At 41.1% G+C, this 20,819-nt stretch overlaps 1 protein-coding gene across 4 annotated transcripts in view; it reads left to right on the top strand.

The window, feature by feature from the left end:
- The window catches only part of sytl5 (synaptotagmin-like 5), a 61,428-nt gene extending 40,609 nt beyond the window's left edge, over window positions 1-20,819 (top strand). For 2 of the 4 annotated variants that reach the window (XM_026144490.1, XM_026144489.1), the window contains 16 exons: window positions 2,389-2,717; window positions 2,808-3,023; window positions 4,857-4,969; window positions 5,095-5,191; window positions 5,788-5,884; window positions 6,013-6,106; window positions 8,062-8,162; window positions 8,777-8,866; window positions 11,719-11,784; window positions 13,040-13,218; window positions 13,298-13,400; window positions 13,526-13,687; window positions 13,776-13,884; window positions 16,131-16,269; window positions 16,786-16,994; window positions 17,625-20,819. In XM_026144490.1, the coding sequence (XP_026000275.1) occupies window positions 2,599-2,717; window positions 2,808-3,023; window positions 4,857-4,969; window positions 5,095-5,191; window positions 5,788-5,884; window positions 6,013-6,106; window positions 8,062-8,162; window positions 8,777-8,866; window positions 11,719-11,784; window positions 13,040-13,218; window positions 13,298-13,400; window positions 13,526-13,687; window positions 13,776-13,884; window positions 16,131-16,269; window positions 16,786-16,994; window positions 17,625-17,767 (2,037 nt within the window). In that variant the 5' untranslated portion in view covers window positions 2,389-2,598 and the 3' untranslated portion in view covers window positions 17,768-20,819. The remainder of the gene's footprint in view (window positions 1-2,388; window positions 2,718-2,807; window positions 3,024-4,856; window positions 4,970-5,094; window positions 5,192-5,787; window positions 5,885-6,012; window positions 6,107-8,061; window positions 8,163-8,776; window positions 8,867-11,718; window positions 11,785-13,039; window positions 13,219-13,297; window positions 13,401-13,525; window positions 13,688-13,775; window positions 13,885-16,130; window positions 16,270-16,785; window positions 16,995-17,624) is intronic. The other 2 variants (XM_026144491.1, XM_026144492.1) reach the window with 2 other exon arrangements.

Raw genomic sequence — 20,819 nt, 5'->3', positions numbered from 1 at the left:
GTAGGGTTAGTGGTTTGTTTCCTAGCTCCTCCTCATCATCTTCCTGTCTGTCTGTAAGTCTTCAGCTTTTTTTTCCCCGGTTGTTTTTCTGATTAAAAATTCAAAAACTTCAAAGCACAGATCAAAACAACATACGAGGGAGACTAGATAAAAGAGCTAAATTATATAAAAGTGTTGGAGCAAGACACTGCTAAACTCCAACCTGCTGCTCTTTGAGGCTGCACCAACAAACACAAATGTTTTAAACGAAATAATAGTATCAGCGTGTGCAAATGCAAACCATGAAAGAGATGATGTTTGGTCATTTCAGCTTTTTGATTTGGTCTGGTTTTGGTAGGATGTTACCATGGTAATATTTACTGATGGGATTGTAGCACAGAGGGCCAATCATGTGAGAGGGTAATCACGGGCAGCAGGAGAGGAGAGGGCAGGTTGATCACACAGACTGAAATTGTTTCATATTCCTGTAGCTTTGTAGCATCAACCTTCTTTTATTTATATTTTTAAAGTTGTTGTTGTACTTTTTGAGTGCCTTAGGTGTTTTTATTTATTAATATAGTGGCTCTGCTAGAACTTTTATTGTAGGTTTAAGAGCTGCGGAGATGAATAACCGTTAGCTGCTGCAGAAGAATGCAGTGAACTGTATTGATTTTAAATACAGTTCACTGCAAATGATCGGTCCTGCCTTTTAGCAAGTTTATAACACTGCAGAGTTGGTTTGCAGACAGATTGTTTTGGTTAATGTTTGGCTTTCAGTATTGGGTATTTCAGTCTTTTGTAAAACTGATTATAGTTTAGCAATTCTGACTCTGTTTTTAGTGCTGTGGCTGGTTGTGTCCTCTGGTGATGTTCCCTTATGTTCGGTGCTGATATTGTCTGTGCTGCTGCATTTAATTAGTGTCATTTGAAGAGTAATTTGGTTTACATTTCACGAAGACGATAATCTCAGTGCTCCATCACTGGGTAGTTAGCTTCCAGCCTTTAGGATGGTTTTGTTTCTTCTTCTTTTTTCTTAATGCCTTAACAAATGGTGGTTTTGTGGCTGATGACCCACACTGACTGCTGCGACCTTTTCATGGAAGCCCTTATGTCTTGATTCACCTGTGATACAAAAAAGTGCTTATTACTGCCGGTACAAAAGCAAGCTGCCTCGTGACGGTGCTAGAGGTTAAAATAAAGTTGTGCTAATTAAAGCAATATATTCAATAACTGTTGAAACATGTCAGTAAAAAACATAAATGTGGAAGTTTATGTTTAAAATATTTAACAGTACCAACATTACAATTTATGTATGGACAAGAAAGTCACCCATCTGCACATGGACTGCACAAGGGTCCAGATCTGTTGTTGAGAAATCTCTCTCCAGTCCTGAGTGAGTGCATTGATAATTGATGAACGTGTCCCAGGTATGTTGCGCAGGACACATATCGGGACTAAATGGTGGCTGACAAAGTGTCTGGATTTGCTCCTGATCCAGAGAGACCTGCACTGCTCTGTCAGCAGGGAGGGCAGCTATTGTTCTGGTGAAACAGCCGCAGGGTGGGTGCTGCTGCAAGAATAGCACAAGTACAGGTTGGAGCACCTGATCTCAGCACCTCTGTGCACTCAGATTTCCACCAAGAATAATCACATCATACATGGTGCTCTCGTGGACATGCAAGGCTGCAGCAGCACCTCAGAAACATCACCATGTGAGCTCCTTTGTGTTCAGTAGACAAATTTATCAAAGGCACTGTTGACTCAAACCAATCAACCTTATCAGAAAACTACTCACAGAGTCTATTTTTGTTTCTGTAAGATTAGATTAAATGATATCCTGAGAAATGACTTTACAGTACAACAAAGATTTGAAAGCTTATTTCACAAAATAACACTTATAACACCTGTATGTACTATAGTGTATATAATCCTGTGTGTATGATTGTTCCCATCTGCGTTATAGATATCTGCATTTCTTAGCAGACTGAGCAATACTGCCATCTCTGTGGCTGTGTCAGGTTATATAAAAGCCGTTGCCATGAAGCTAGGTGGTTTGGTTTGCAGGTGTGCAGATAATTAGTACAAGTCTTGTCGGGAATTTCACGGAAAGATAGAGCTTTGCTAATGTAAGCTCAGCAGCAGCGCTCTGAATGTCAGGCTCAGCTCCTAATTGGGAGGTTGTTAAGCTGCTGTGGAGCCGTCAAATGTCTACCAATTACTTGTGCTTCCACTTGTAATACAGAAAATCATTGTCTTATTTTAATTAATGCTTTTCAAACTGGCCTGAAGACAGGTATATTAACCAGGATCAAACAGGATTTTTTACCTCGAAGCCGTGATGATTTATAAAGTTATTATTGCCAGATGTATGTTAGTGACTTTTCTTTGTGTCTGCTTGACCTTGTCTAGGTCTCCAGGGAGTTCCAGCTTTCCCTCCCCCCAAAATAAAATCAAATAAAAGAAGAAGTTCTGGAGAGACCCTGGGAGCTTTGAATTCATACCTTTCCAGCACTAAAAGAACAAGATGAACACCGCAGGATGATGTAGTTCTTGCTGACGCCCTCCATGCAACGTATTCCCCTGGCTGACATAACTGGATAACTGGTGACCGTGGGATCAATGGAGCAATCTGGGAAGGATCTGAACCTCTCCTTTCTGCTGGAACATGAACGAGAAATGATCCTGAAGGTGCTGCAGAAAGACGAGAAGCTGAGGAAAAGAGAGGAGAAGAGGATTCGGTGAGGACTTCCACGTCACCATTTAAACTCACCGTCATCACGTTTACTTTTCTTAGTGTCCTGTGACATTCTTGTGTTTCTGTCCCGCAGGAGGCTGAAGAATGAGCTGCTGGAGGTCAAACAAAAGGGTTTCATCCGGCCACATGATTTGGGAGCCCGACAGTGCACTCGCTGCCTCAAGACTCTGGGCCTGATCTTCGACCGGGGCGATCTCTGCGAGGAGTGCCAGTCTCGAATCTGCAGCAGCTGCCGTATTGTGAACCCCAGAACACGCGAGTGGAGATGTACCTTCTGTGACAAGCTCACGTAAGTGTGACATCTGAAGGGGGACCAGAGCAGCGTTCAAGCTTTTCTTTGTACTAAAGATGATTAATTGCACCACATCTGCCTCCATTCATCTGTGAGGGTGCCCTGGGGTTTCACTGCTGTGATCTACAGGGCTTAAAAGAGAAAAAAGCACTGCTGGTCTGTGTAGATCTATCATGTTCAAAAGTTAAATGAGCTAACATGTGAGGACTAAACAGATACAACATTATGCAACATCTTTCTCTGACACTTACCTTTTCTTTCTAATCAGGATTGTCCTTAGTTTCTCTTGAACTTACCCTGCACTATTGCCACATTTAGAGTTTTTCTGGCCTCTAAAATTTGCAGGGTTTTTGTTTATTTGTTTGTTTTTAGCTGTAAAGCCTCGTTTTTCAGCTGGTTGTTTTACTGTAGTGTGATTGATCAGGTGCTGTGAGCTCTGTTTGGAACCATAAATCTTCCCATCTCTGCTCTGACAAGCCACTGTCCCTGACTGTCGCACACCTGGACAGTGAAAAAAGCCAGCAACCGTGAGCCGTCACCAGCCTTGGCTCCTGTGTAGTGATATTTTGAATCAGGGATTTTTAAACTGGTACCGTACGTACAACATTTGAAAGGTGCATTTAATGCAAATATCCCCAGTTTCTGTGTGACAAAGCGTCTCGACGCACTAGTATTCGAAACAAATGTAGTCTAATGAGCACTCGAAGGTTTCCAGTAATTCTCCCCGCCTGCTGATTTCCGTGATGGAGGGCTAAATAACAGAAACACCTCCCTGTGCAGTTCATTAGTGTCACAGCAGCTTAATAACTGTGCTTTTAAATAGGCTACGCTCTAAAACAGTTTCAGCAATAACTCAACATTATAACCCTCATGAATAAAGGTGTTATTTTTAACGCTGAACTGAATTAGCTTCGGTGTCAGATAAATAGTGTGACCGAGTGTGTTAGGATATCTTCAAACCTCGTTTCTTTGAACCTTTGGGTGTTTCCTGGTGGGCGTAATTGTCCAAAGGCTTTTTAATGCCACTTTTGATTGTATCCTGACATTAAAACCTGCTTTAATCTGCTTTAGCTTTAAGCTCCAAGCTTCCAACTACCTGTGCGTGGTGGCTCCGAGCTAACTAAACATTCACATTTAAAAAAATGTTTCTGAGAAATAAAGACGCAGGTTTTCCACTGCTTAGTCTGAATAATTATGCTGAGGCCAGAAGATCATGTCTGCAAGAAGTAAAACTTTTCTCAGCTCACGCCCACACGTGTAGCGAAAAGGTTTACATGCAGAAGATCACAATCCGAACCAGGAGGAAGGAAAAATGGATTTTGCCTACGGGTGCCGGATTAATTTCAGAAGTTAGGAGGGTAAAAGGGAGAGAGAGAAGTAAATGCCCACCACTGTATTCAATAGTTTTTATGCTTTGTGCTGGATCTGTTCTCAATGGTGATTGAAAATGCAAAAAGCGTGACATAAAAGTGTCGAGCTATGATTTACAACTCGTGTTTAGTGTTAGTTAATGAGACTGAGATGCAATCGCTGGCCAGTATTGCAGAGATGTAATATTGCAACAGCAACACTTTCAGAGAAATATATTTTTCTATGTGCAAAGTATTACCAAAGCTAAAATTCAAATGTTTTTCTCATTTTTGCCTGCTTCATTTACCCGGAGTTCTTTGAGTCGCTATTGATGATTAAATTGAGAATTCAGAGACTTAGAAATAATGTGCGACATGGGAGAATAGAGCACTTTCATTCCTTCTTGTTTCCTCTGATTTTACTTTTACTACATGTGCTGTCTTGAGGTGTTGATTCCCCTTTAATGTCTTTGTACGACAGGGAGCTTAAGGTGTCGAGCGGAGAGTGGTTCCTGGAGGAGAGGTCTAAGCGCTTTGAGCGGGGGCAGTTGAGCAGTGAGGTTGTCAAACAGACGATCCTGAGCACCCCGCTGAGTGAGTCCGACTGCTTGTGTTCTTCAAACCAGAATGATTACAGTTGAAAAGACATGTTAACGGTGCAACAGAGAAGCAAATGTGCTGATTTCAATACTCACTGGCTGATGCGTTTGTTCCCAAAGGCCCAGAAGTAAAAAAGGCCGCCCCTTCAAAGCAGGAGAAACCTGAGCCTGCAGTATCCAACAGATTAACTGTACTCAATGGTGCCAGGAGAAAAGGGTAAGCAGATAACACAGAGCTTTAACAGCTGTTTAGCTTCATACAAACACATACTGACCTTAATGAATTAAACAACATGAATGTTTAATGCATGCAGGACATGCAGCACATAGACAGGATAAAATCATCAGAGAGTAAATGTTCAATGTGTTGAGTGTGCACCTCAGTGTGAAAGCATTAGAAAAGATCATATGTATGTATATGTATATATGTATGTGTGTATGTATGTGAAGGCAGCACTGAGAGGCATACAGACAGAAAGCAGAGCAAATGATAAACAATAGACGATAGAGATTTACTTTCAGCATTTCATGGAGTCGCAGTTATTTTATCACTTGATGAAATAACTAGTTTTGTCCAAGCTAACAGACCAGCACCTCCAAGTTGGCTAAAAGTTGGTTCTACTCCATTACATCTTTATTTTCTGTTTTTGCTTAAGAATACAAGCAATAAGTAAAACAAAGTTAATCTGAAATATTTTCAGCATCCAAAGCGCTTAAGAAGCAAAGCTGAAGCAGTTGCCATTTCTGGAACTGCCTTCAGTGTTAAACTCTGGATTAGATGCTGTTATTCAGCTGACCTCTGTGTTTTTTCAGGGGTGGTGCAGAGGGTATGGAGTACATGGCATCCAAAAACCTACGTCCCCGGTCTCTGGACAGATTGTCCCATCTTGATGCTAATCGGAGGGTCAGGGTCAGCAATCGATGCACACAAACAGCAGCGCACTGGGGAAAGTTGGAAAGTTTTTACATTTGGGGTGGAAAGCGTATTTTAAAGGTTTGCGTGGTTTTGTTTGTTTGTTTGTTTGTTTTTTAATGCAGCCTGAAGGAGCAGAGAGTGACGACCCTGAGGGCGCACCTGAGAAGAAACCTTCTGGCCCGAGCATTTCTGTATCCAGGCCCTCAGTTTCATCAGGTATTTTAATTTTTGTCCCTGCACAACGAGGTGATGTGAATCCTGCCACCGTCTCACATCTTCATAGCTCTCACACAAGCATTTTGATAATTCACAAGCTATCGAAACAAGTCACACTTTCAAGAACATCACCTTTGAGGGTTGATGCAAAAGCACTCGTCTCCACTTCAACTCAGACTGTAGCTCACAAAAGATAAAATTATTCCTTCCTTTTGGAGAAAATGTCACATCTGCACGAATTAGACTATTAACTTCTACACTCCAAAGTGCCGAACCTCTTCATCTCTTTCAGAGCACTTGCCTATGCTCCTATCTGCTGGCTCTGTAACTTTATCAAGGTTTTTTAAAATGGTTCTGATGAGGGTTTTAGTTCAAACAAAGCTGAATCTCTACTCAAAGCCAGTTGTCAGACCAAAGCAGTAAAAAAATAGTTGTTTTGGTCTTAGTATTTTTCTGTGCCTGATTATATAAGAACTATTCACAGCTTATTTTTCTTTCTGAGACTTTTTTAAGCTGCCTGAGGCTCATTTAAGGCCACAGCTCTAAACAGTGAGAAAGGCAAAAGGGTGTAGTTTGGAAAAGGCTTCACTCTCAGTTCCCAGGCCTGGCAGTTTTTCCAGCATAAAAAGAGAGAGGAAGGACGCAGAAATGAGCTCTTAAAGTTTTTTTTGTGCTGGCACTCAACAGCCGACGGGCTCCTCCAGGAAACTGACTGAAAATATAAAAACTTGATGTGAGATATGAAAAAAGACCCCTCAGCTTTCAGTTTCTACTCTCCAGAATTTAATTTAGAAACATTTCAGGAGATATTTTTGGAAGTCAAAACAAGATCTGGAGAAAAGAAGAAAACATTGAGTGAGCGGAGGGAATGCGCACTTTCTAATTAGAGAGGCTCTGCATAACCCCCTCATATGACTGCAGAGTACCTGCAGGAAGGTTTAGCTGACGCGGGGATTATGGTAAAGTGCTGAAGCACAAACAGGGTCTACACAGCAGAGATATTGGAAGGAAGCTTTACCTGCAATCTAATTAGAAAAGTCAGATGGAAATGACTAAGAGAATCCCAGAAAGTTGACGGTGCTCATCTGGACGAGTGGTAAAACGTTTCTCCTGCTGAAAACGCTGCGCACGATGAACGGAATCAACCTTCTGAGGTCTAACAAATCTGCAAGACGATTTTATGGGATAAGTTCTTTGGGAGCAAGTGGCATGGAGTTCAGATGGAGCTGTTTGGCCGCAATCCAAGGTTTCAAATGTTCAGAGAGAAAAGGGGAGAAGTAAAAGCGCCTTGCTTTAGCTGATGGATCAGGAAGATTGGATTTCCACAAATGTCACTTAACTCTGAAAGCAAATAGCATGCAGCTAAGAAGTGAAACTGAAATAAGCAGCCTTCTACAACAAGACAAGGATCCTAAATGGACCTCTGTCTCTTGCATCTTTCTGAAAAAATTTTTTCAATAAACTGTGTTTTTTAGACCTATTTTAGGAACATGAATTAATTTCACTCCAACCAGTCGCAGCAGATGGCCCCGCCCCTCCCTGAGCCTGGTTCTGCTGGAGGTTTCTTCCTGTTAAAAGGGAGTTTTTCCTTCCCACTGTCTTTAAAGTGCTTGCTCATAGGGGATCACATGATTGTTGGGTTTTTCCTCTGTATGTGTTATTATAAGCGCCTTGAGATGACTGCTGTTGTGATTTGGCGCTAGATAAATAAAACTGAATTGAACTGAATTGAATTTAAAGCAACAAATAGTTGGAAAAGAAATCCTACATCATAACAAGAAGATTTATCTGCTGCAGACGGCACGATTGAGCAAATAGGAAGTTAATAAGTTTCCAAATCTGACCAGAAGTCCGCTGCTGTCTGCCTATATTTCTCAGTGTTTACGTTACAGCACTGCACCTTCAGAACAGTTTTCCTTATTTCTCTTGCCTTCTTCCCTCTCTTCCTTCATCAGATCACAGTCGATCAGAGTGTGACCTGTTATCTCCCGGCTCTGAACCCAGTGACAGTGCCCTCTCTGTCAAAAGCCGCTCAGTCCCCGGCCTCAACGAAACGGTAAGCGCCATCATCCCACCCCCACTCCTCCTTCACACTCATCACACATTTGATTTTTCAAACAAACTCATAAATCTCTGAGTGGGAAATTGCCGCACCTAGATTTTTTTTTCCCTCTGTTGCGCATTTATACATGATATGGTTACACACTACAGTAAGCTCGGGATCCGTGGGCCGATGAACTCGACACGATGCGTCAGATGTGGGACTGAATGTTAATTTCACTTCAGAGCTCACTTCAAAGAGCATGACAGGCATCTAAACAGATGTAGGCCAAAAGCAGGTGGAGGATGTGATGGTCAGTGTCGGGCTGCTTTGTTTGTTTTTCAGCGAGCAGCAAACAGAAAAACTCTCAAATGTTTTTTTTTTCTTTACCTACTCATCCATTCATGCACTGTTCATTGTAAAAACAACCACAGTGTGGTTTTGCTCGTGAAAATTTAATTACCGCTCTCTGTCCGGTCCTGTCTGATTAAATTTATGGAAGCTGCCTGCATCCACCCACACAGCTGCCGCATGGAAAACTGCACAGAGCACAAAGACGCTCTGGCCGGCTTCTCGCGTGTCATCTCCCGTGTCATCTCCCTTCTGACTGAATCCGCTGTCATCCACAGGAGTTTTCTGACGACGACGAGGACATCGATGCCCTGATGTCAGCCCACAGCAAGATTACGAGCAGACGCCTCAGCAACGCCGTGTCAACGGTAACACCCGTGCTAGATCACTCACAAAATCAAATAGTAATAGGAGTTCCCATGTGGTCAAACAGGTACACGATTATGCTCCGTATGCACACATACCGTGCGCTCACCGCCAGATGTGTGACTCAGATGTGTGCGTTCTAGTGTTGACTGTGCAAACACAGACTCAGCTGTGTCACGAACACCTCCTGTAATAGGAAAGCTTAACCCTGTTTCCGTAAACTAAGTAGTCGTATGGAGGGAAGGGTCACTGCTTTGAGGCGTGCAAGTGTGTTTATGTAGGTTAATGATGTGCGCTTTGCGGGAAATATGTCATCCATATGTAAATACTGAAAAGTGGAGATGTGTGTTTATATGAAAAGCTAAGATTTGAAGCTGCACCCATCTATATTTCAAACTAACAATGGAAGTAATGTGAGGCCTCTAATGAACTCTGAGGAATGATCTCAATCTGCAGTCCTGCAGAAGCATTTCGAGATGATCGTTTTGTGGAAGTGGAACGGCGCTCATAACACGACATTAGCATAAAAATGGCTCCCCTGTGAGTTCTGAGGCATGATGACTGATTGTTTAATCATGTGTAGTTTATCAAAGTTCCAATAAAGAGACTAAGGTGTCAGATTTTTTGCATTTTCTCACTCGTCATGTCCGTCACGTTGTCCATTTCAAGCCCAAACAAGATACACTATAATCACCAAAAGCGGAAAGGGAAACTAAAAGCCTCTGCTGTCCTCTAGATACGAGCTGCAGCTGTTTTTCTTTTTTTCAAGCTTTATTGAAAACAAGACAGCCATATCTCACTCTGTCTATTTACACTGCAGTTGATCCATAGCACCTATCTCACAGGTGTGGGATGACACCAGCCTATACGTCGTCTGTCATCTGTCAGCAAGAATATGACATCATAATTACCTGATGTAGCCCAGCAACCGTTTTATCAGACTACTACTGTGTAGTCTGATAAAACAGAGTTATTATATTTTGTTTTCTTTAATTCGTTTTCAAATTTCTCTTTACCTTTTAGTTTTTCTTTCAGTTTCGTTTTTATTGTTTGAAGATGTTTCGTTTTAGTTCAGTTTTTATTGGTTTTAGTCTTTTGAAATAAAATGTCACGAGTACAATTTAGGAAAATCACTTCAGGTATTACAATAAAAACAACTATTTAAAAGCAGTTGACGGTCAGTCTCATCGACATCCAGAGTCTCAACAATCACGTGCATCAGAGCGTCATCATGTAAATTGTAATAAAGTTTTTGCCACTCTAACGAATCTACAAACAAAGAATATTACCTTTAAATTATATTTTCATTTTCCCAATTTAAACTTTTTGTTTTGTTTTGTTTTTTCAGTTAACCGAAATGTTTTTTCACATCCAGTTTTAGTTTTTAGTTTAAAATAACTTTGGTCTGAATCTGTTTTTCGTCCACCTGTTTTCAACCAAAAGCCTTTGAACTGAAGAAGAGAGAGTGGGCTCTTAGAGAGGGCTGAGGCCTGGAGCTAATGTTACGTTTTTCAGACAGAGGCCGGACCGACTGGCTGCTAACAGGCAGACTGAGACAAAGAAGCATCTCTTTTCTCCAGATCATGCAGATCTGCTGTAGTCAAGCCCAGAATACAAATACAGAGTTAAGTTTCATTTAATATCAAAGCGATAGTGTTTTTTTTACTTAATTGCTCATACATTTACTTGATTCAGATATGCATATTAACTTCTTCAGGGGAATCAGTCACAGCCAGCTCTAAACTACTTTGGCAGAAAAGCAGTTATTTAAATGTCGAGATAACAATCTTATTCATGACTCACTGCGCTCTGCTCGTCTCCTTTGTGAGCGTGTTTAGTTTGAGAGCTGGGTAGGTAAATGGATGATATGGCCAGCCTGTTTGACAGTCGATCTTTCTGTTACAGTAGCAGTCACTAAGCTGCTGTTGGCAGTATGAATGGAAGTAGAAGGTGGTGATGAGATGTGATGCAGATAGTTCGCTGTCACTGACTCGAGCTCTAATATACTCTGCCCACTGCTGTGATTCACTGCACAGAGGGCTTTTGTGGATAATGAAGGCACAATGAGCTACTATTAGAGGCATTTAATGGTTCCCATGATCTATGACATGTTTTTTTTCCTTTTTTTCGGTTTTAACGAAACCTTTTTATTTTCTGGTGAGGTAGGGGGTAAAGGCGATGTGTATAAATATCATAAATATCAACTAAACTATACGTTTATTAGACTTTTAAGGAAATAGTAGTGGTTTTTTTCATGACTGTAGCAAACTAAAAAGCTAGCCAAGTGCGTACATGTGTATGACACAGATACCCGCTGATCAGTGCTGAGGGACATTAGAGTAAAATACTGTTATTGCACTCATTAGAACTGAAATACAGGGGTTTTTTGTATTGTCATTATTTTCACTCTAATGGTTGATATTCACTCATCTGCCACTTTATTAGGTACACTGTGCTAGTCTTTTGACTTCAGAGCTGCTTTGATTCAACAAGGTGCTGGAAACATCCTCAGAGAGTATGGTCCATGCTGACATGATAGCATCACACAGCTTCTACAGATTTGTCTGCTGCACATCCAACTAAAACGAAGCCAAACTAATATGAGCAGTGCTAATGAGCAGTTATTGAAAAGTTAAATATTTAAATCTGCAACGATTTTTAAAAAGATGGTTAATAGTTTAAAGGGTTATGTCCCATTTCTTTCTCGTAGCAGCTGTCTATCCGTTGCATATTTTCAGATTTCACAGCTGGACGAGTTGGTAAATCTGTGATTTCTAACACATCAGAGAGCTCAGTACTCACTCTTTCCTCTTCTATCTTTCTTCATATATGTTTCTGCCTCTTTTATAAATAGTCTTCCACTCCTGGATCAGAAAGAAGGTGGGGGTACCTCAATGTCCCCGACTCAGATGCTGAGACTGTAAGCCTCTCCTTTGGTAGTTGTGCATGCTTTTATTGCACATTCACACAGTAAAGGTGCCGTAGCAAAGCACCAGAACCTAAATATTACATGCAGGTTTCAATAATATATAGAGAATTTTCATGAATATACCATAAGATGATATTCTGAGTGTAACTGCATGCTCACTGCATGGTTTTGCTCGTACTTTTCCTTTTTTCTGTTGGTGCTTTAATTTGGTGCCCCTTGCATTTAACAAAGCCATTTGTCATGCTGACTTCCTGCAGGAAATAAATGAGTAAGACTTTACAGTAGAGGTGGGGTGAGAGAGCCAACGTGGCTCAATTCTGGCTTCTGGAGTCTTTTGCTCCCTGGATAGCAATATTATTATCAGTGGATTATGCCAGTTTTATCCTGTCTGGAGCTACAGCAGTCATGCTTTTAAAGACATGTTCCAGACATAATTACCTGCTGTGATTGCAAATATTTTTTTTCCTCAGAGAAATAGGTTTGGCAAGAGTTCAGTGTGAGGGGGAAAATTGTGATGGTGAATGTGGCATAAAAATGTTACTGTTTAATTTGATGGGCAAACAGTGAAAATTCAGGAGGAGCAGCCACCCAAGTCAGAATTTTACCGCTTTTTAACTTTAAAAAAAAAAGTTCACTTTTATTATATTACATGTTTGCTAATGTGGCTTTTATTTGATGGAGCAGACCTAATTTCTATGACAGTTATAACCCTGTGGATCTGACTATTTAAGCTGACGACCAACAGCAACAAGTGTTCTTCAAGCAAAGTCACATCTCTCTACACTCTCAGTTGACACAGTTTGCTGCATTCACAGGTCTGATGTGACTGTGGACTCGACATCTTTAATGTTCAGTCTCTGAAATTTCCAAAAATGGCAACAAATGCCGGTTAAACTTCTAAAAGATTGGCCAAGTGACAAATTCTACAAAGTCTACACGCTGCTACATGTCACGCATCCTTACATATGTCTTGACATTTCCAGACAGAATATAAATGCTTTTTCTCATTTATACCCCCTGAAAGCTTCACGTTTTGCACTTCCCTCAAACTTCCAGTGACAGCAATGATTGACGTGAGCCTCAGTCTGAACATTGTGCAGATTTTCCTCCTCTTTTGTTCATCGTGTTTTGTTTCCACTGTATTTCATCACTTCTCTTGCGTCACATGCTCCCCTGTCTCCCTTCTCCCCTCCTTTATCGTCGCCGTCTCATATCTACGCCTTTATCTCTCACCTTGGCCTCGTAGAGCAGTATAAACAGCACGATGAGCATGTACAGCGAGACCGGTGACTATGGCAACGCAAAGGTGAGCGGCGAGATCCTGCTCAATGTCAGCTACAGCTACAAGACCGGCGCTCTCAGTGTCCTTGTGAAAGAATGTCACAACCTGGCAGTAGGAGATGAGAGGAGGCAGCGCACAGATGCGTAAGAGAGCACGCACGCACACACACACACAATGGCGTAAGAGGACTCCGTTATAACCTGCTGTGTGTTCTTGTGGCAGGTATGTGAAGACTTACCTGTTGCCAGATAAGTCCCGACAGAGCAAGAGGAAGACGAGCATCAAGGCCAACACCATTAACCCTGTTTTCAACGAGACTCTGCGGGTGTGTGAGAGGAAAACTCAATGAGAGCTAGAGAGCAATGAATTAATACGTTACATCATAAAACGACATTCAGTTGATCTTCTCTTGTGGGATTTTTTTTTTTTTTTGAACTTCCTCTCTCTCAGTATGTGATCAGCCACTCGCAGCTGGAGACACGAACCCTGCAGGTGTCCATATGGCACCACGACCGGTTTGGACGCAACAGCTTCCTGGGAGAAGTGGAGCTGGCCTTTGACGCCTGGAAATTCGATTGCCACATAGAGGAGTGGTACACACTGCAGCCCAAGGTGGCAGCCTGAATCAGCACATATAGTGTTTTTCAGCTACCTCGTATAAATATGAGCATCTGGTTTATTAGTGTGTGTGTGTGTGTAGGTGGAGGGCAGTATAGACGCAATGCTCCAGTATAAAGGAGAACTAACTGTTGTGTTGAAGTACATCCCTGAAGGAAAGAACGTCACACCGACTGCGGACCAAGTACAAGGTATGTTCATGGCTGTCATCACCATTAAACTTTACAGTATGATATACTGTATATAATAAGATTTCTTGACATCTGGAGTACATTGCTGCAGATGTTCTGTCAGTCTGTGTTGGCAAGTGTGCTGTTCTATGCAGCAGTCTGCTGAGAACGCAGCATCAGAAACAAGGATGCAAGGAGACTGGACAAACTAGTGAAGAAAGCTAGCTCTGTAATCGGAGCCAGACTGGACATGCTGGGGGAGGTGGTGGAAAGATGCACACGAAAGACGTTAAAAGCCATCCTAAATAACTTTGATCTCCTCCTTTACAACACCTTTATGAAACCAAAAACCATCAGTACTGGAAGACTCTGCTCTCTCTGTTGTAAAACAGCAAGATATAGAAAATCATTCGCACCCACAGCCATCAGGGTTTCAGTTCTCATACAAACCGCAGATGAGCTGTCAGACATTTGAATTTCCCTCGGGGATCAACAGAGTTATTCTTCTTCTTCTTCTTTGCTCCTTATTAGTGACATTTTAAACCACAAAATCAAAAACATGTTTGTTATATTTAAAACTTTGAAGTTCTGAGGGTCTGAATAATGTTTGACTGCACAACATGAGTTTGTGATAATGAGTGACCTACCAGTGAGTTGTTGATTTGCTAATGAGGATAAATATATATTTGCCCAACCCTCTTGGATCTAAATAAAATCCTTCTTATCCCCGTCTGACCTGAAAACATTGTTTTTCGCTACTTTCAGACGTTCCCTGGTTTTTATCCCCAATTACTGCAGCGCGACTGCTCGACTGCTGCCCAAATGATTAGAAAACAGAAACTGACCTCCTGTTTGTGACTAGTGAAAAATATTCCTAGACATCTATAAAGCACTGCATGGTTTTGTAGAGCAAGTGGTGTTGTTAAGGTTGGTGCAAGCAGAGGATTGTCACAGGGGTCAGGGCTGAAGGAAATTCTTTGATATTTTTTTTTCTATATGACCCTTTTTAATCATACAGACGTGTACAGACACACGCCCCCACACACACACGCACACACACACTCTCCAAAACTAATACTTGTCTTAACCAGATGCATGTATGGATCAGGTCTGGTAAATCTGAGAAGGAAGGAATGCAGTAGGCTAAATCACAGCTCTAAACTAGGGGCTGAAGTCCAATGTGCACAATAGCTGCTATAGCTGAGACTTTTTGGGGGGGATTAGTGTGTTCTTTTCTTGTGAAAATCCTGATAAGATGACCACCTGACCACCAGATTTTATCACTACAGTACACAACATCTGTTTGCTTGCAACCAGGTACATCTTAGGCTCCTGAAGGTACTCATCTATATCGTGGAGTGTCATTATGTTGCCTAGCAGCCACCTACCAACAGATAAAGAGGCCCATTTGTAATTTATGCTCCTGTAATGTCTTATAAAAGCATTGTATCATTTTAATTTCACAACATCTAATTGATTTCAAATGCAAAACTTTAATTATGCAAGCTATTTTGTGTTGAGATTGCATTGCCTAGCAACCACCTAACACCTGACAAAAATTACAAACCAAACAATACTGCATCATGAGCATGCAGTAGTTATTTAAAATGCGAAAAATGCAAATGTCCAAAATATTGAACAGAAATGGAAAAACTACGTTTGTGTTCTTACACCAAAAATATCCACTATGCTGTCTGCAACAGATGATGCTTGTGTGGATTTCATCACACTAAGTAACATAAAAACTGGTTAACATAGGTCTTCATTTTAAAGGTGGGTTTAAATTGAGGCTTCCATCATCTTTCACTGACCACATCTCAGAAGAGATACGAAACACTTCCTTTGTGAAACTTTTGCTCTTTGCTGGCTTATATTTATAATAATAAAGCATGTAACTATGGTAACTGACGTGGTCATGTGTGACATGTGGCTGCATGGTTTTCATTGCTGTGGTTTGCATGAATTAAATTTGTATCATGAAATTCCTGAATAAATAAAACATGAAGGGCCATATGCTTTACAAGCATGAGTCACTACTTTGTAGCTAGTAGGGATAGATATTATTGAACTTAATGCCTTTATTGATTCTGCAAAAAGGTGCAATTTATTTATTGATTTTTTTTGTGTAAGTCAGTGTGCACAGGTCATTGATATCTCTTTCTTACTGTTGTGACTGATTTTATTTAATTTTGTATCTAATGTTACATATACATTATAAACTTTCGCTTGCACATGGATTCATTTGTCTGCTTTTCCTACCAACGCAGTGAAAAAGAGTTTTCTGAAGGGCAAAAAGACGAGCCCTTTAACTCTGCCTGAAGGGGGCATGGTTGAGCTGCTGGTCAAAGGAGCCAAAAATCTCACTGCTGTCAAGTCTGGAGGCTACTCGGATCCTTTTGTGAAAGGGTGAGACACTGGTTTATGAATTTGAATGAGGTAATGAGGTTTTACGTCAGAGTAGGCACAGCTTTTATGAAGCACACATATAACTTACAAATGTAAATGATCTAAATGATATTTGACGTCTCATTTCAGAAAATGTAATCTATTTTGGCATTTACAGTGTGTTATTCTTCAGTTTAAAATCTGGCACTAGTTGTAAATCCAAATCATGAAGTTACATGGACACAGTTTAAGACAACAGGACTAATTTTTCTGCCTCTGTAGTCACTTTTTTACTACTTCTGAAGCTGTTTCATCTCTTTGGGTCAGTCTTGCATCTCTTGGAGCATCTCATGTCTTTTTTTTGTCGTCCTCTGATTTCTTTTCAGTGACCGAATTTTATTTATTTATTTATTTATACCATTTTCCCCTACCAGTATATTGATGCAGTATGGAAAATGAATGATAGTGGACTAAATTGTGATTTCTTAAAAAACACAGCTTGAGTATATGCTAAGTAACTTCTATCCTTTTTCTTAGATACCTCCTCCCTGATAGCAACAAGTCAACCAAGCACAAGACCGTGGTGGAGCGACACACCGTGAACCCACAGTGGAACCACACCTTCACCTACTGCGGCCTGCAGCCGGGAGACCTCAACAACGTCTGCCTGGAGCTGACTGTGTGGGACAAAGAAACTGTGTCCAGCAACGTCTTCCTGGGAGGGGTGAGGCTGGGAGCTGGCACAGGTAAGACTGTGTGGCAGGAAAACAAAATAATCTGGTTAGCCAGTGTTATGAGAGAAGGAATTTCCATGTATTTTTTCTGTTACAGTCAAAATGTTGCAGAAAATGTTTTATTATTTTTTAAACAACTCATATGTTGTATATCTGCTTGAATGGATGCTTTTATTTATCACATTAATTAAAATTTTCCTGTGAGCCAAAGTCAGACGTATTTATATTTATTCATAATTTTGCTACAGTCCTGTCACATCCACAGTGTAACAGACATTTTCCCATTTCAGCCTACATTTTAGATTTCCCACACTTATAAATATACTTTTTTGTTTTTCGGACTATGTCCGAGATTAGAGTCACAGGCATTATTTCGACATATACTGACATCACTATTTTAAACTCTGCTCGAATTAAATGTAAACATCCATATGTCTGTACAAAAATAAGGACAGGTATTATTGGTGTATGAGGAAAAGAAAACTGCCTCATGCAAACCTTACTCTACTAGTTCTCTTCAAGCACATGCACGGTTTGCACATTAAGCAAAAATCATAAAGCATATGGAAATCCTATTAACTGTGGGCTGTCTAGTTCTAACAAAGTAAAACAAATGTGTGTGTTTCTCTCTGCTCCCATCAGGGGAAAGCTATGGGAAGGAGGTCGACTGGATGGACTCGTATGGGGAGGAAAAGCGGCTGTGGCAACGAATGATTGAAAATCCTGAAGTCCCTCATGAGTGCACTCTGATGCTGCGATCCAGCATGTGCAAGCACAATACATGAACCCAAACGAAGCACAGCTAGAGAAAAGACTGAGACTGGAAGGGAGAAGGGAAAGAAGTCGTCTGAAGGTGTGAGGAGGAGCTAGAAAAGCGGAGCGGTCAAGGGGTAAAAAAAGAAGGCAGTGAAGGGGTCAGGACTCAGAATAGGAACAAAGCCCATGCCTCTCCCTGCTTCTTTTCTCTTCAGATCCCTTCTCCCATCCACAGGAGCCAGTCATGCCTTACAAATTCATTCACATGTGCCCCTCAGCCCTCAAAAGCATCTAGTCTTGACCAAACACTGCTGTTTATGGAAAACCAAGTGCTGTATTTAACATACTGTACCTTCTGAATAAGCACAGGGTGACTCCCAATATGTCCGCCTGTGTCTCTGTGAGTCATTTCTGCATGTAGCGGCTGGAGACCATTCACAAGGCATTAGACGAGGCACCGATCAGTTATAAATAAATGTGAACACTCCCCTTATAAACAGCAAAGCTGAATCCTGTTTTGAAGCACATGGGATGTTGAGTTCATCCCCTCAAACAGCTGCGTACAGGTGTAGAAAGTGACTCACTCTTACTACTGTGCTGCTCAAGTACTCAAGAAGTACTTTCACTTGAATTTACTTCTTCATAGGCTTTCTTTTAGATTAAAGAAAAGATTAGCAACAGAACACTTGGAGAGATTTAAATTACATATGCATACATATAATTTAATAAAATGAGAAATAAAATGAAATTTACTTAGTTGACATTGAAATAGAAGAGCAGGAAAAAAGTCACTTTTGAGAAGCTGGGTGTAGCTGGGTAATTTTTCCATGGATAGTATAGCAATAGAAGGATGTTGTGAATCCTGTACGTTCATTGTCCCCATAGGATGTACCCTCAGGATGATAATGATTCCCTAATATTCCCTTGGGCTTTGCCTGCTGGAGGAAGGTTTCACTTATCCTGTAAAGTGGTTATATCAGTGTTCAAAACTGCTGTGCTGGTGAATCATGAATAGTTCCTGGTTGACGCATCCTAGTGAACCCAACTTTCTCAATCAGCCGCTCAAGGGTCGCATTTGAATTTTGAATACAATATCTTCAACCTATAAATTGTGTGAACAAAATGTTATGGCATTCATAACCCTCTTAGAATTCTCTTTTAATAACTCTTGCAATCTGAACATTTGTTTAGTGCCCCCATCTGGTCAGAACAAAGTGCTAATTTGCAAATGTTAGCATGCTAACACAGTAAAGCTAAACATCACACTATCGGTATGCTAACTGTAGCGTTTAGGTTTGCTGCTTGCATGGCTGTTGTCCTTTTAAAGTGCATCTGCACGGGAAGCGGTTTGCAGTAAAATGCTACAGCAAGTCAATGACATTTGGCAACTTTAAGCTACCATGGGTGGAGGAGGGGGAAAACACTGCCACAAAGTTGATGGGTACTGAGACAAGCTTTCCTCAACTTCAAGGCAAGTGGCTTAAGCAAGTACTAAGTAAATTAGAGGGTTAACCAATAACCACATATAACCCTAACCCTTACCCTGGAATTTATGCGTCGTTTACCAAAACGATGGGTCAAGCAAATCGCTCCCTGTGTGTATGCAGCTTTATGCTAGGTTCAGACGACACTATGGCCTTTGAGATTACGCCGTTATAGACTGAAATTATTTGACCAGTAATAGAGGTAATTTGTGCACATTGCTTGAGTTGTCCGTCATATTGAATGTCATGCAACCACCGATCATGAGTAAAATCTGTATTCCCCAACTGGTTTGCAAGTGGTTGCTGGATGTTGCTGGGTAAAGTCTCAAAGAGGCTGCTGCACCAAAAACCTTGCAATTGCCTTGGCTGTTAGCAGGGTGTCAAGTTGGGCTGTAATTTGTGTGAAAGATGCCTTCTTGCCTAGAAACACTCATTAACAACTAGCGAAGTGCTAAATAAACTTTAGAAAATGCAAGGCAAATGGAAAACCCAGAACCTTCACCTTCAAAGTAAAAGTCAAAGGTGCAACTGTTGTGGTTATTATCGCACTTTTCACAATGGCGCTACCACTCAGTGAGTAGCTGGCGCGTCTCTGACAATAACTACAACCTGAACAGTCTGTTAGCAACCAAGGCAAGAAACACAAATACATGTTCTTAAACAGGTCAAGGATTTTTGCTGTCAACTGGTAAGTGCCATCAGTCTCTATGGCTGTGTGACTCGGGCCTTATTCACTTGACCCTACATTGTCGCACGAACAAAACAGCAGATGTAACATGATTTGGAAAATGTCACTAGCCAGTAGTTTGCATTCTTTCATGACCTGTGTGATGCACACAATGCTTGTCTTCTACCCCAACCCCTGACACCTTTCTGCTGTTTTGTAGTCCAAACCTGACGTAGTCCTATTCTTTGAGGGGGGAAAAAGAAAGTTGCTTTGTTTTGTTTTTTTTTTGTTTTGATTGACTAATTAATTACAGATTACCCAGCTTAGACTAGCTTTGATGTAAATTGCTTAACACTGTATCAGTGTGATAATAGAAAATGCATGGTATTAGAGAAAAAGAAAAGATTATATAAAGCACTGACATTGTCACTTTACTCCTAGAAAACAGTTATTTGAAGTGCGTTCCCAGCAACCCCTGAGAAGGAGGCTGTTTGCTAAGAGTGAGTCAGCACTGAGGCGAGCGCCTCCATCTCAGTAATGAGCCGGTGACAGTCGGTGACCTTGCCCCTGTCGCCCGGAGCTCTGTGGTCCACCGTCATGCGTTGAAACGCACAGTTAACAAAAACTCATCTCAAGATAAACTCCGTAGAGCAATTCTTTATGTGGAATGCCAATTTTGTCTGCTTGTCCTCTGAAAACGTCCGCTCTCAGCTCCCAGTTTGACACCCAGTTATAGTAATAATACATGTGTTAACTGTCCAGCATACATGACAAGTCGTGCAATACCCAATTACTGAGAAAACTCTTGATGTACAGCATGTACTCTCTGTTGTCTGGTTTCCATGCATCAGATTCACTGTTTGAAAGCCTATTTCATCCCAAATGTGTTACGAGAATATTTTGAATTAAACACTCTTTCCATACACTGTA

The sequence above is a fragment of the Astatotilapia calliptera genome, chromosome 16 (genome assembly GCF_900246225.1).
Source record: "Astatotilapia calliptera chromosome 16, fAstCal1.2, whole genome shotgun sequence".
In the NCBI taxonomy this organism is placed as follows: domain Eukaryota; kingdom Metazoa; phylum Chordata; class Actinopteri; order Cichliformes; family Cichlidae; genus Astatotilapia; species Astatotilapia calliptera.
This window is presented reverse-complemented; position numbering and strand designations above follow the sequence as displayed.